This window comes from Oncorhynchus clarkii, chromosome 20 (genome assembly GCF_045791955.1).
Source record: "Oncorhynchus clarkii lewisi isolate Uvic-CL-2024 chromosome 20, UVic_Ocla_1.0, whole genome shotgun sequence".
Classification (NCBI taxonomy): domain Eukaryota; kingdom Metazoa; phylum Chordata; class Actinopteri; order Salmoniformes; family Salmonidae; genus Oncorhynchus; species Oncorhynchus clarkii.
The window spans coordinates 8,578,006-8,594,775 of NC_092166.1; the positions used below are offsets into that span (position 1 = coordinate 8,578,006).

The 16,770-nt window shown below is 40.9% G+C and overlaps 1 protein-coding gene across 6 annotated transcripts in view; it reads right to left on the reverse strand.

Moving 5' to 3' along the window:
- Positions 1–16,770, reverse strand: part of LOC139375834 (abl interactor 1-like) — a 49,164-nt gene that overhangs the window by 20,988 nt on the left and 11,406 nt on the right. For all 6 annotated transcript variants that reach the window (XM_071117737.1, XM_071117736.1, XM_071117739.1 and 3 more), the window contains exon 2: positions 11,917–12,084. In XM_071117737.1, coding sequence (XP_070973838.1) covers positions 11,917–12,084 — 168 coding nt within the window. The remainder of the gene's footprint in view (positions 1–11,916; positions 12,085–16,770) is intronic.

Sequence of the window (16,770 nt, forward strand, 5' to 3'; positions counted from 1 at the left end):
TATGCCTGTTTAATACCTCCATTAATTCATGTTTATGGCAGCATTAAGTAAGCTTATAAACGGTTTATACTGATGGACTTGAATGCCAGTATTTGATATTTAGTCACCGAGGACATAACAGCATTATTCATCCCTTAGAATTTTAAATATACAGCCTCCTTCCAGTATTCTACAATCCTGGATCTGGGGACTGACAGTGAGCAGATTTTTGTTCCAGCCCAGTATTAAAGGGATACTGTGAGATTCTGGAATTTATCTGCGTGCAGTATGAAGGAAGTTAAAGGTAGTTTCACGAGCCAATGCTAACTAGCATTGCTACAGTACCTGCAGACTTCCAGTCATTGCGCTAATGCTCGTTAGCATTGGCTAGTGAAACTACCCTTAACTTCTTTCATACTGCATGCAAACCCTTGCGTGGGGGAGCCAACAACAACAACAAAAAATAGCAATACGCACGGATATGCATTGCCAAACAACGCTACTGTCACCTTCTGGTTAACTGCCGAGTAGTGCAGTGTCCTTAACGTTAGCTAGCTAGCTAAACATTTGGCTATGGGCTGGCACTGGCAGGATTGTGGAGAGTGAATTAAACTGTTTCTTTGTCATCTTGCTAGTTCTTTGCTGTGTGTAACGCAAAACAGATTTTTGTATTTATTTCATTTAACCTTTATTTAACTAGGCAAGTCAGATAGCTTGGAACCTTGACCATAAGAATACGCACGGATATGCATTGCCAAACAACGCTACCGTTGGCAGGCAAACGTGTGTGTGTGTGTGTGTGTTGTGTGTGTGTGTGTGTGTGTGTGTGTCTGTGTGTGTGCGTGACCCTGGGCAATGAGGTCACACTTCATTCACTATTCATCCAACTGGGTTAAGTACTCTTTAGTGCTTCCCATTGCTGTAGGGGATAGAGATGGAGAACAAGTGTGAGATAAAGAGATCTTTAATAGACAGGGAGTTCATTTGACTCTCTGGATGACCTTATAAAGAAGTCCCTGAGTTGCTGCCACACAAACGTCTCTGTGTTCGATACTACACATTTGTGCTGTGTGATAAAAATAGCAAACATGGTCGTAACTTCTTTCCGGAGGAAACCAAATGGTCAAGCCCAGATATAGCTGGAAACAGGCCCATTTCCTGTCGGAATCAGAGCGTGGGCTCACAAACTAAAAGTTCCTACAGAAAGATGTTGGCAGAAGAGGGGGGCAAGAGACCAACGGATAGAAAATGTTGACAGAAGATGAGAATGAGAGGACAGGAAAGAGAGGAAGAAATAAAGAAAGAAAGAGATACTGGAAGGTTTAGCTTTGTGGTTAGAAGTGTGTTAGTTCTACTGTTATTGTTCAGTTGGTCGTTAAAGGGGTGTTCTATATTCTCTGTAGATTGGATCTTCATTTGGTTGTATCCCACAAACAGCACCGTCATTAGAGAAGAGCTGCTAAATCATTTTGACCACTGATGAAAAGCTACTGTAACAGAGGTGGTTCTGTGAGCTCGTGCGATGAGTAACCTTAACATTGACGTTTGCTGCCGGGGCTAATTGGGCTTTAGCTCAGAGGGTTAACACACGGCGATCTGGGTTCGATATCAGGTGATCTGGGTTTAATATCAGGTCAGTCCACGCTTGTCTGTTGAAAACACATTCAACCAGAAGTTTGTGTACAGGCGGCTTTGAGAGTGTCTAGACACAGATAATGCAATTTAACTTTTGAGGGTACAACTCTCTCTCTCTAGCAACAGTTCTGGTGTAATCTCTTCACTCTGATAAACATATGGCTGGTATTTAAAATGCCGTTATCTCCCAGGAACAGACGGCAGCTACGCTCCGAGAACAACCAGCCAGCACATCACAGAACATATGTTACATTGCCAAAGCAAGTGAAATAGATAGTAAACAAAAGTGAAATAAACTCTTAAAATTAACAGTAAACATTACACTCCAAAATAATAAAGACATTTCAAATGTCATATTATGTGCAAATAGTTAAAGTACAAAATCAAATAGTTAAAGTAAATCAACATAAATATGGGTGTTTGTTCTTCACTGATCGCCCTTTTCTTGTGGCAAAAGGTCACAAGTATTGCTTCTGTGATGGCACACTGTGGTATTTCACTCGGTAGATATGGGAGTTCATCAAAATTGGATTTGTTTTCAAATTCTTTGTGGATCTGAGTAATCTGAGGGAAATATGTGTCTCTAATATGGTCATACATTTGGCAGGAGTTTAGGAAGTGCATCTCTCACTCACTCACTCACTCACTCACTCACTCACTCACTCACTTCTGGAGCCCTATTCTGTTGGTCAAATATAAAAGTATAATAATTAGTTTAATTATCAACCCAAAATTCATGACAAACACTGGATTAGGTTGCATATCAAAATATCTGGAATCATTCCTGCTTGGACGTGTTAGATGTAACAATGTATTTAATGAGTACCACGTCAGTACTCTATTACACTTCTTAAGAAGTACTGTGAATTAATTTATTAGATGATTACACATGTTTCTATGTTTCTATTTGGTTATTGGATCTCGACCTAATCATCTCGACCCAAACCCAGTGGCACCGGGGGAAACACTGAAGACTGGAGCCCTGCAGAGGATTTGGCCAAATCACTTCCAATGACTGTTCCAACGGCGAACGCAGCCTAATCCTTCTACACAGAAAAGGCGATGACAACAAGGCTAGTGGGTCGTCATAGAGATGGAGGAATCAGTCAGTCATGGAAATTATGAATGAGTTCATCAGGGGACTGTTGACAATCTATGAGTCAAAGTAAATGGGGGGGGGGGGGGGGGTGAATGAAGGATAGATGTGTGAACGGAAACCTTGGTCAGAGTAAGGTGGGGGGCATTAGGCATTAGTGATGTGATTAAGACCAGTGACTGGTGCTTTTGGGAGAGGCATGTAATTAAAAGTCTGCATTTAGTCTTTGGTTTGGGGCCACCAATTCAAACTAAATATTGTCAGCGTCTTGATATAGATGATCTTGCTTATGAAAATAGATTGCTGTTAGATCGCAGTATAACTACAGTATAGTACAGTATAATGGCAGTATAGCACAGTATAGTGCTGTATAACTGCAGTATAGTACAGTATTAATGCAGTATAGTGCAGTATAGTACAGTATAACAGCAGTATAACTGCAGTATAGTAGTGTAGTGCAGTATAACAGCAGTATGGTGCAGTATAGTATAGTGTAGTACAGTATAACCACAGTATAGTACAGTATAACTGCAGTATAGTGCAGTATAACTGCAGTATAATGCAGTATAACCGCAGTATAACCACAGTATAGTACAGTATAACGGCAGTATAGTGCAGTATAACTGCAGTATAACCGCAGTATAATGCAGTATAACCACAGTATAGTACAGTATAACGACAGTATAGTGCAGTATAACTGCAGTATAACCGCAGTATAATGCAGTATAACCACAGTATAGTACAGTATAACGGCAGTATAGTGCAGTATAACTGCAGTATAACCGCAGTATAATGCAGTATAACCACAGTATAGTACAGTATAACGGCAGTATAACTGCATCCAAAATAGCACCTTTCTTTTTACAATTGCTGCATCCAAAATACCAGTCGACTGCAGTTATTACTGCAGTTTCAAAAACGCAATATTTTTGTTGTAAGGGTATTGTACATTCTTTATGCACGAACAGCAGAGTTGTACCTAAATCGAACTGGGCTGCAACTAGATTTCACAGCATTAGTTAGACCCTCTTTTTGAGATCTGAGGTGCATTTAGTTGGTTCCAAGTTTTGCAATGTTTTCTTCATTTTGAACGCAGCCTGGTTGTCAATGTGTTGTGCTAAGTAAGCCTCATTAGAGGGCTGGTTGTCCGTGGTTACACAAAGTACTCTGGTTTCCGGGGAAACTTGCTCAGACAAAACAACAGAAGTTGTTAGCAGGACCTTTTTATTATGGTCTGTCTTGCCTACATTCCTCGTGTTAAAACCTTCATCAGTGGTTGACGCCGTAACTCCTCTCTTTATGTCTCACGTAATTCTGACAGAAAATGTTCCCAACAAGAGAAAATACCTTTTCTTCACCCAACAATAGCGTGTGGAAATTGGAATGTCTTTGAGATGTACAACCATAGAATTAGGAATTAGAATACGGTAAATTTAATACATGAATTAATAAAATGTAGAATAGAGTAATTTAATAGGATCTCTATGTGTACAACAGCATTGGCTATTTTTTCATGAGACTTCTTTCTCCCAGAGAAAAAGGTTTATTTTTAAGAGATAATAATAATTGCTCATTTTGATTTAAACATTCTCATTCATGATTATGCATTGTTGTTCCAGCAGGCGGCCTAACTGAAAGCCTTGTCCAATGGTTACTATTGAAAAGAACGTACAATGACAATTCGGTATTAGTTAGATAGCATAGACTGCGGTATCTAACTAATACTAAATTGTCATTGTACATGAGATCATTCAGTTACCAGTAGTTAGATATTAACTTAATGAGTAAAACCAAGTTCAATAATGAGGAAGCTGTGCTTTGCTGAGTGACAAGTCATCTCATGTTCAACAGGAGAGGACAGGCCCCATAAATGGCATTTCCTAAGAGAAACCCGGCAGAGTTAATGGATCACTGGAGCGACATTTGAGAGATGGGCAACGCTGCCCTAAGCCACTTTACTTGGTCAAGGCTGGTCCGCTTGGTCAAGACTGGTCCGCTTGGTCAAGACTGGTCCGCTTGGTCAAGACTGGTCCACTTGGTCAAGACTGGTCCGCTTGGTAAAGACTGGTCCGCTTGGTCAAGACTCTGGGGGAATTTTGCTACAACCTGTTCATAGGAATTCATCTCTCACCAAGTGTGCAATGGCGTTTCCCACCCAAACCTCCTCAAAGCTAAGGTTGGAAATCCCAATCCCTGGAAAGCCTCATTGATCAGCATGCTCTAGTGCGAACTAGACCGTAAAAACACCTGAATCGACAACTCATCTCACCTCCTGCACTAAAGGTGGATGCTACATCGCTTCAACCGTGATCCGATACAGTCGTGATACAGAATATCATCAATACGAAACAAAAGCAATAGCTCGCAAGGACCAGAGAGCTACAGAAGCTAGCTTATTGGTCTATTTATAATTTCTCTACAAAGAGGACTCGTCTCAGTGCTTATACATGCAGTTCCATTACTAAGGTGGATGAAACACAGATCCTCCCCAACCCACAAGTGGAAATAAAATTACATTTCAATCTATTTAACGTCATGTAAAATGTATTTCAAATACATGTGGATACAGCGTCTAGTGAAAGTCTACACATCGCTTACACAGGTTTCACATTTTGCTGTCTTAAAATTACATCTAAAAACGGATTATTCTATATTTTACAAAAACCTACTCCACATTTTCAAAATTATTTATTTTTTAAATCAACCAAAGAAGTCTTGATTGCGTATGTCTTCACACACCAGAGTTAACACTTGGTCTGAACACTTATGTAAATGTGATATTTCAGTTTTTTTTATATATAAATTTGCAACAATTTCTAAAAACCTATTTTTGCTTTGTCATTATGGGGTATTGTGTGTAGATTGATGAGAGGGGAAAAAACAATTGAATCAATTGTAGAATAAGGCTGTAACGTAACAAAATGTGGAAAAAGTAAAGGGGTCTGAATACTTTCCGAAGGCACTGTACTGTACTGTACAGTGCCTTGCGAAAGTATTCGGCCCCCTTGAACTTTGCGACCTTTTGCCACATTTCAGGCTTCAAACATAAAGATATAAAACTGTATTTTTTTGTGAAGAATCAACAACAAGTGGGACACAATCATGAAGTGGAACGACATTTATTGGATATTTCAAACTTTTTTAACAAATCAAAAACTGAAAAATTGGGCGTGCAAAATTATTCAGACCCTTTACTTTCAGTGCAGCAAACTCTCTCCAGAAGTTCAGTGAGGATCTCTGAATGATCCAATGTTGACCTAAATGACTAATGATGATAAATACAATCCACCTGTGTGTAATCAAGTCTCCGTATAAATGCACCTGCACTGTGATAGTCTCAGAGGTCCGTTAAAAGCGCAGAGAGCATCATGAAGAACAAGGAACACACCAGGCAGGTCCGAGATACTGTTGTGAAGAAGTTTAAAGCCGGATTTGGATACAAAAAGATTTCCCAAGCTTTAAACATCCCAAGGAGCACTGTGCAAGCGATAATATTGAAATGGAAGGAGTATCAGACCACTGCAAATCTACCAAGACCTGGCTGTCCCTCTAAACTTTCAGCTCATACAAGGAGAAGACTGATCAGAGATGCAGCCAAGAGGCCCATGATCACTCTGGATGAACTGCAGAGATCTACAGCTGAGGTGGGAGACTCTGTCCATAGGACAACAATCAGTCATATATTGCACAAATCTGGCCTTTATGGATGAGTGGCAAGAAGAAAGCCATTTCTTAAAGATATCCATAAAAAGTGTTGTTTAAAGTTTGCCACAAGCCACCTGGGAGACACACCAAACATGTGGAAGAAGGTGCTCTGGTCAGATGAAACCAAAATTGAACTTTTTGGCAACAATGCAAAACGTTATGTTTGGCGTAAAAGCAACACAGCTGAACACACCATCCCCACTGTCAAACATGGTGGTGGCAGCATCATGGTTTGGGCCTGCTTTTCTTCTGCAGGGACAGGGAAGATGGTTAAAATTGATGGGGAGATGGATGGAGCCAAATACAGGACCATTCTGGAAGAAAACCTGATGGAGTCTGCCAGGGTAGCCTAGTGGTTAGAGCGTTGGAAAAGGTAAAATAAAATAAAATAAAAAAAAAGACCTGAGACTGGAACGGAGATTTGTCTTCCAACAAGACAATGATCCAAAACATAAAGCAAAATCTACAATGGAATGGTTCAAAAATAAACATATCCAGGTGTTAGAAAAGGCCAAGTCAAAGTCCAGACCTGAATCCAATCGAGAATCTGTGGAAAGAACTGAAAACTGCTGTTCACAAATGCTCTCCATCCAACCTCACTGAGCTCGAGCTGTTTTGCAAGGAGGAATGGGAAAAAATGTCAGTCTCTCGATGTGCAAAACTGATAGAGACATACCCCAAGCGACTTACAGCTGTAATCGCAGCAAAAGGTGGCGCTACAAAGTATTAACTTAAGGGGGCTGAACAATTTTGCACTGCCAATTTTTCAGTTTTTGATTTGTTAAAAAAGTTTGAAATATCCAATAAATGTCGTTCCACTTCATGATTGTGTCCCACTTGTTGTTGATTCTTCACAAAAAAATACAGTTTTATATCTTTATGTTTGAAGCCTGAAATGTAGCAAAAGGTCGCAAAGTTCAAGGGGGCCGAATACTTTCGCAAGGCACTGTATGTATGTATGTATGTATGTACAGTGGGGCAAAAAAGTCACTGCTCTAGAGGAGATCTGCATGGAGGAATGGGCCAAAATACCAGCAACAGTGTGTGAAAACCTTGTGAAGACGTTTGACCTCTGTCATTGCCAACAAAGGGTATTTAACAAAGTATTGAGATAAACTTTTGTTATTGACCAAATACTTATTTTCCACCATAATTTGCAAATAAATTAATTAAAAATCCTACAATGTGATTTTCTGGATTTTTTTCTCTAATTTTGTATGTCATAGTTGAAGTGTACCTATGATGAAAATTACAGGCCTCTCTCATATTTTTAAGTGGGAGAACTTGCACAATTGGTGGCTGACTAAATACTTTTTTGCCCCACTGTATACTACCGTTCAAATGTTTGGGGTCAATAAATGTCCTTGTTTTCCATGACAACATACATGAAATGAGTTGCAAAATTAATAGGAAATATAGTCAAGACGTTGACAAGGTTATAAATAAGGAATTTTTAATTGAAATAATAATTGTGTCCTTAAAACTTTGCTTTTGTAAAAGAATCCTCCATTTGCAGCAATTACAGCCTTGCAGACCTTTGGCATTCTAGTTGTCAATTTGTTTAGGTAATCTGAAGAGATTTCACCCCCATGCTTCCTGAAGCACCTCCCACAGATTGGATTGGCTTGATGGGCACTTCCATCACCATATGGTCAAGCTGCTCCCACAACAGCTCAATAGGGTTGAGATCCAGTGACTGTGCTGGCCACTCCATTATAGACAGAATACCAGCTGACTGCTTCTTCCCTAAATAGTTATTGCATAGTTTGGAGCTGTGCTTTGGGTCATTGTCCTGTTGTAGGATGAAATTGGCTCCAATTAACATCCGTCCACAGGGTATGATATGGTGTTGCAAAATGGAGTGACAGCCTTCCTTCTTCATGGTCCCTTTTACCCTGTACAAATCTCCCACTTTACCACCATGAGATTTCTTGGCAATTTCTCGCATGGAATAGACTTCATTTCTCAGAACATGAATAGACTGACAAGTTTTAGAAGAAAGTACTTTGTTTCTGGCCATTTCTGGCCTGTAATCGAACCCACAAATGCTGATCCTCCAGATACTCAATAAGTCTAAAGAAGGCCAGTTTTATTGCCTCTTTAAATCAGAACAACAGTTTTCAGCTGTGCAAAAGGGGTTTCTAATGATCAATTAGCCTTTTAAAATGATAAACTTGGATTAGCCAACACAACGTGCCATTGGAACACAGGAGTGATGGTTGATGATAATAGACCTCCGTACGTCTATGTAGATATTCCATTACAAATCTGCAATTTCCAGCTACAATAGTCACTTACAACATTAACAATGTCTACACTGTATTTCTGATCAATTTGATGTTATATTAATGGACCAAAAATTAAGCTTTTCTTTCAAAAAGAAGGACATTTCTAAGTGACCACAAACGTTTTTATAGTACCAGTCAATAGTTTGGACACACCTACTCATTCAAGGGTTTTTCTTTATTTTTTACTATTTTCTACAATGTAGGATAACAGTGAAGACTTCAAAACTATGAAATAACTCATATGGAATCTTGTAGTAACCAAAAAAGTGTAAACAAAAACGTGTAAACAAATCAAAATACATTTTATATTTGAGATTCTTCAAAGTAGCCACACTTTGCCTTGATGACAGCTTTGCACACTCTTGGCATTCTCTCAACCAGCTTCATGAGGTAGTCACCTGGAATGTCTTTCAATTAACCTCTCTAGGTTATGTGGGATGCTAGTGTCCCATCTGGCCAACATCCAGTGAGATTGCAGAGCGCCAAATTCAAATACAGAAATACTCATTTATAAAAATTCAGAAAACAAAACATATTTTACATAGGTTTAAAGATTAACTTCTTGTGAATCCAACCACGGTGTCAGATTTTTAAAATGCTTTACGGTGAAAGCATACCTTACGATTATTTGAGAACATAGCCCAGTTCACAAATTATTACAAACAGTAACCAGCCAAGCAGAAGCGTTACAAAACTCAGAAATAGAGATAAAATTAATCCCTTACCTTTGATGATCATCATATGGTGGCACTCAGAAGACATTAATTTACTCAATAAATGTTCCTTTTGTTCGATAAAGTCTCTTTATATCCAAAAACAGGCAGACAAAAAAATCCAAATTGTATCCGTAAAGTTCATAGAAACATGTCAAATGATGTTTATATTCAATCCTCAGGTTGTTTTTAGCCTAAATGATCTATAATATTTAAACCAGACAATAACGTTGTCAATATAAAAGGTAAACAAGATATGCACTCTCTCCGGATTGCGCATGAAAAAGCTCATTCAGACTGGTCTTACTCCCTCATTTATAAGAATACAAGCCTGAAACCAATTATAAAGACTGTTGACATCTAGTGGAAGGCATAGGAACTGCAAATTGAGTCCTAAGTCAATGGATACTGTAATGGCATTGAATAGAAAACTACAAGTGCAGTCGCAAAAACCATCAAGCGTGATGATGAAACTGGCTCCCATGAGGGCCGCCACAGGAAAGGAAGACCCAGAGTTACCTCTGCTATGATGAAACTGGCTCCCATGAGGGCCGCCACAGGAAAGACCCAGAGTTACCTCTGCTATGATGAAACTGGCTCCCATGAGGGCCGTCACATTAAAGGAAGACCCAGAGTTACCTCTGCTATGATGAAACTGGCTCCCATGAGGGCCGCCACAGGAAAGGAAGACCCAGAGTTACCTCTGCTATGATGAAACTGGCTCCCATGAGGGCCGCCACAGGAAAGACCCAGAGTTACCTCTGCTATGATGAAACTGGCTCCCATGAGGGCCGCCACAGGAAAGGAAGACCCAGAATTACCACTGCTATGATGAAACTGGCTCCCATGAGGGCCGCCACAGGAAAGACCCAGAGTTACCTCTGCTATGATGAAACTGGCTCCCATGAGGGCCGCCACAGGAAAGGAAGACCCAGAATTACCACTGCTATGATGAAACTGGCTCCCATGAGGGCCGCCACAGGAAAGGAAGACCCAGAATTACCACTGCTATGATGAAACTGGCTCCCATGAGGGCCGCCACAGGAAAGACCCAGAGTTACCTCTGCTATGATGAAACTGGCTCCCATGAGGGCCGCCACAGGAAAGGAAGACCCAGAGTTACCTCTGCTATGATGAAACTGGCTCCCATGAGGGCCGCCACAGGAAAGACCCAGAGTTACCTCTGCTATGATGAAACTGGCTCCCATGAGGGCCGTCACAGGAAAGGAAGACCCAGAGTTACCTCTGCTATGATGAAACTGGCTCCCATGAGGGCCGCCACAGGAAAGGAAGACCCAGAGTTACCTCTGCTATGATGAAACTGGCTCCCATGAGGGCCGCCACAGGAAAGACCCAGAGTTACCTCTGCTATGATGAAACTGGCTCCCATGAGGGCCGCCACAGGAAAGGAAGACCCAGAATTACCACTGCTGCAGAGAATAAGTTCATTAGAGTTACCAGCCTCAGAAATTGCAGCTCAAATAAATGCTTCACAGAGCTCAAGTAACAAGACACATCTCAACATCAACTATTCAGAGGAGACTGTGTGAATCAGGCCTTCATGGTCGAATTGCTGCAAAGAAACCAATACTAAAGGACACAAATAAGAAGAAGATACTTGCTTGGGCCAAGAAACACAGACAATGGACAAAAAGACAGTCAAAATCTGTCCTTTGGTCTGATGACTCGAAACTTGAGATTTTGTGTCTTTGTGAGACGCAGAGTAGGTGAATGATGATCTCCGCATGTGTCTTTCCCACCGTGAAGCATGGAGGAGGTGTGATGGTGCAGGGTACTGCAAGTACTTTGCTGGTGACACTGTCTGTGATTTATTTAGAATTCAAGACACACTTAACCAGCATGTCTACCACAACATTCTGCAGCAATATACCATGAACAGGACAATGACCCAACACACCTCCAGGTCTATTTGACCAAGAAGGAGAGTGATGGAGTGCTGCATCAGATGACCTGGCCTCCACAATCACACGACCTCAACCCAATTGAGATGGTTTGGGATGACTTTGACCGCAGAATGAAGGAAAAGCAGCCAACAAGTGCTCAGCATATGTGGGAACTCCTTCAGGACTGTTGGAAAAGCATTCCAGGTGAAGCTGGTTGAGAGAATGCCAAGAGTGTGCAAAGCTGTCATCAAGGCAAATATTTAGATTTGTTTAACACTTTTTTGGTTACTACATGATTCCATATGTGTTATTTCATAGTATGATGTCTTCACTATTATTCTACAATGTAGAAAATAGTAAAAAATTAAGAAAAACCCTGGAATGAATAGGTGTGTCCAAACTTTTTGGCTGGTACTGTATGTATGTATGTATGTATGTATGTATGTGTGTGTGTGTGTGTGTGTGTGTGTGTGTGTGTGTGTGTGTGTGTGTGTGTGTGTGTGTGTGTGTGTGTGTGTGTGTGTGTGTGTGTGTGTGTGTGTGTGTGTGTCTAAGCCTGTGTATGTCTAAGCCTGTGTATGTTTGTCTCTCCTGACCTGAGAGATATGGTTGATGGAGGACTCCATCCGGCGCAGCTGCGAGGCTTGGATGTCCAGCAGCTGCAGCACGTTGTTGGCTAAGGCATTGATCTGGTAGGCCACGCTGGCCAGGGACTGGGTGGTGTAGGCTTTCGTCTCCTCCAGAGCTTTCCTCTTGTCCTGGGCCTAGAAGATGATGAAGAAGATGACGAAAAAGAAGATGAAGATTACTTTGTTGTCCAATTGTACACAAGCTGTAAGGGATATGTTACTTCCCCTCTAAAAGACACAGAGGTTAGAGCAAGGAGAAAGACCACCGTGCACATTACACCGTCTGTACATTTAATTCAATAAAGCTTTATCGACAGGCAACACGGTATATACACTGAGTATACCATACACTAGGAACACCTTCCTAATATTGAGTTGCACCCCCCCCATCTGCAGAGCAATGCAGGCTGGGTATGAGAGTGGAATTCACAGCCACTTCCGAACAGACAGGTGCACATTGGGATGTTTGCCTCCGATAATGCTGGGACATTGGTTAGGAAGCGGGTGTCTCCCTGCTGCAACAGTCTGAGGCTACAGTCATTGCTCATACACACAGTTCCGTATGCAGTACAGGCCTACGTGCATGAAGACTACACACCAGACGCACAGCAGACCTGGGTTCAAATACTTGTAAAAATGATTTCAAATCATTTATCTGTACTTTATTAAGCTTGCCTGTCTTAATGTACCAATAGAATAGCTCCTAAACTTTATGCCCCACCACATCTTGCCCTCCCGGCAGACTAGAGCAAACACGAAAAGGTATCTGAACGATCGGGGTCGATACAACAAACCGTGCTACTGGTTACTGTGATGCTGTGTCAACAGAACATGTCCTGTATGTGCACAACGTATAAAAGCAAGTCCATACAGAAAAGCACATTGTGCAGACAAATAGATTCTGCCAACAACACATACCCGCACAAACACAGATGTTTCAAAAGCCTCGTTCTTATGATGGGATGACATCACAAACTTGGCAAAGAATTGTACATAAACAATGGAAACACACACACACACACACACACACACACACACACACACACACACACACACACACACACACACACACACACACTCTGGCCTTCCCTGACACTTTTCCAGAGGAAGGGAGATCTCCACACCCTCCTCTGTTGACCTGGTATCAGTGATTCACTCCTTCTAGACAGGACCTGGTATCAGTGATTCACTCCATCTAGACAGGACCTGGTATCAGTGATTCACTCCTTCTAGACAGGACCTGGTATCAGTGATTCACTCCTTCTAGACAGGACCTGGTATCAGTGATTCACTCCTTCTAGACAGGACCTGGTATCAGTGATTCACTCCTTCTAGACAGGACCTGGTATCAGTGATTCACTCCGTCTAGACAGGACCTGGTATCAGTGATTCACTCCTTCTAGACAGGACCTGGTATCAGTGATTTACTCCTTCTAGACAGGACCTGGTATCAGTGATTCACTCCGTCTAGACAGGTATCAGTGATTCACTCCTTCTAGACAGGGCCTGGTATCAGTGATTCACATCTCCATGTACATTGAGTATACCTTTGGCTGTGACGATCACGAAATTCCGTCAGCCGGTGATTGTCAAGCAAATAACTGTCGGCCTCACTGTAATTGACTGTTAATTAACATAAACACATGTAGCATCTCCTGGCTTCCACACATAGCCAACAAGCCACCGATGCAGACCTTAGGAACTGTCCATTCATATAGCCTACACCTTCACAATAAATCCATTATTTATTTTAGACAGGTCTAAAGAAGCATTATTTTAAGAAAATGTAGTCTATTTCAGAAGAACAGAATAGCATACTTGAGTTGTCCTTATGTTAGGTCCTGATCTGGCTATGCCATATGGCTGTGGGCTACACTAGTTCATTTAGCAGACAGGATTTGCTTAGAATTCCGTGGTATTATTTTATTGCATGAAGAATACAATGGAACAAGGCTGAATAAAATAGAAAGGATATTTTCTCTAAACGATGCGACTATTCAGTGTTGAGTGGTTAACAAAGAAATAGGCATTCCTATATGCTTAATTTAGAGTAATTAATGTAACTTTAGTTGTTCTACAATATGTTTTGATTTTTAATTCATTGTAAGGCTGCATGATGCGACTCTAATTATTATTTTGAAAACAGTCGCTTGAAAGGCATGAGCTCTGCTTTGTTTTTTGAGCAGGCTGTACACACTAAATCAGTCACTAATTCACAGTTTGGCAAGCACTTGATAATGTCTAGAATTTCACAGTGGCATCCCCTTTGTGTGGTCGTACTGCACCCTAAAAAAAATGGCTGTTGTACCCTTCTCCCTGAGTGCTGCGTGCTCCATCACGTGATCGGGTTTTTCTCACAGGCTACAAGTGAAGACAGATACATCGGGGATACAACGGCAACACAACGGCGCATGTCCTTTTATTCAATTCTGAGGTGCATATTGAAGATATTGGAAGAACTGTCCACATGTACTTTTTGTCAGCCAACAAGATGAGTAGGCCTAAAGAACAACAAAAGCACTAGCCTATGTTAATCCATTATCCCCTATAGTACAAAAGTTTAACTATTCTATTCTGTGCTAGAAATAAATATTCCAAACATAGTCTGGGACAGTTGTGTGATACGATAGATCCCAAATTAATACAACCACTAGCACCAAAAAAACTATTTTGCGCAATGTGGCTGACGCAACAGATCAGAACGTTTAGGTTAAAATGTTGATAAACTATTAGGCTTTTTCTTCACATTATAAGCGCAGCAATGCGCACATGGCAGTAGGCTATAAGCGTGAATGGTCCATTAGCGTAAAACAGCATTATCAAAAATGACCGCAAATGTGATTATTCATGTAATGCATTTATTATAAAGGTGCATTTTTAAAAGTGAAACTCACTTTTGGGGAAGATTAATGTGCTTCATTTTAAGAAGTTATTTCTCCACTTTAGTTGTGATGCAAACCTTATTAAAACATATAGGCCTATGGACTAGGCTACATGAGATGTGCAACTATGATTTGAAAAAGTCACAAATAAAAGGCATTTTTGATTGAATCTTGCCTTTACATATACTCAATCAGTGGTTCCCAAACGTGTTATAGTCCCCTACCCCTTCAAACATTCAACCTCCAGCCGCATACCCCCTCGAGCACCAGGGTCAGGGCACTCTCAAATTTTTTTTTTTGCCATCATTGTAAGCCTGCCACGCACACACTATACGATACATTTATTAATGTGGGAAGTGACAAAGAGCTCTTATAGGACCAGGGCACAAATAATAATATAATAATAATCAATAACTTTGCTCTATATTAAACCATCTTACATATAAAACCTTATTTGTTCATCGAAAATTATGAATAACTCACCACAGGTTAATTAGAAGGGTGTTCTTGAAAGGATGAACATAACTGCAATGTTGGGTTGTATTGGAGCGAGTCTCAGTCTTAAATCATTTTCCACACACAGTCTGTGCCTGTATTTTGTTTTCATGCTAGTGAGGGCCGAGAATCCACAGTCTTAACAGCGCGATTTGCCAAGGCAGAATACTCTGAGCGCAGCCCAACCCAGAAATCTGGTAGTGGCTTTTGATTAAATAACACTTTCACTGAACCGCTTGTTGCAATGTCGATGAGGCTCTCTTGTTCAGATATGGGTAAGTGGACTGGAGGCAGGGCATGAAAGGGATAACGAATCCAGTTGTTTGTGTCATCCGTTTCGGGAAAGTACCTGCCTAATTGCGCACCCAACTCATTCAGGTGAGTCGCTATATCACATTTGACATTGTCCGCAAGCTTGAGTTCATTTGCATACAAAAAAAATCATACAATGATGGAAAGACCTGTGTGTTGTCCTTGTTAATGCAGACAGAGAAAAGCTCCAACTTCTCAATCATAGCCTTAAATTTGTCTCGCACATTTAATATAGTTGCGGAGTGTCCCTGTAATCCTAGATTCAGATCATTCAGGCGAGAAAAAACATCACCCAGATAAGCCAGTCATGTGAGAAACTCGTCATCGCGGAAGTGGTCAGACAAGTGAACATTTTGGTCAGTAAAGAAAACTTTAAGCTCGTCTCTCAATTAAAAAAAACTTGTCAATACTTTGCCCCTTGATAACCAGCGCACTTCTGTATGTTGTAAAAGCGTTACATGGTCGCTGCCCATATCATTGCAGGGGCCTTGCTTTAGCAAAGTTAACCATTTTCACTGTAGTGTCCAAAACGTCTTTCAAGCTGTCAGGCATTCCCTTGGCAGAAAGAGCCTCTCGGTGCATGCTGCAGTGTACCCAAGTGGCATCGGAAGCAACTGTTGCATGTGCGTTACCACTCCACTATGTCTCCCTGTCATGGCTTTTGCGCCATCAGTACAGATAGCAACATGAGCAGCAGCTATGTTTGGCTACATACGGACCATCAGTGGAATTCCTGGGAGAGAGTAACGTCTAATGTGATTGACGAGGCTACCTGTATTTGACATTGTGTTGTTATTTCGCTGAACACTAGATGGTTGAATTGTATTTTTGGCAGTGAAACGAGGCTACTCAGGCAAGAGAAAAAAACTCACCCAAATGAATAGCCCCGTTGGAAAATATAAATGAAAAAATAAATAAAATGTCAAGAAAAAACACATATAAAAATTAAAAAAATTAATCACATTTTTATTTGGCATACTCCGACAGCATTGCGCATATCCCGTACACCAGTTTGGAAATACCTGTAGTAAATAATATATGTGCGAAATCTATTTTCCTTTAGAATGGACCATTATCATGCACCTGAATCGAAATAGGGGCAGCGGGGGAAAAATACATGTCATCTATGCAC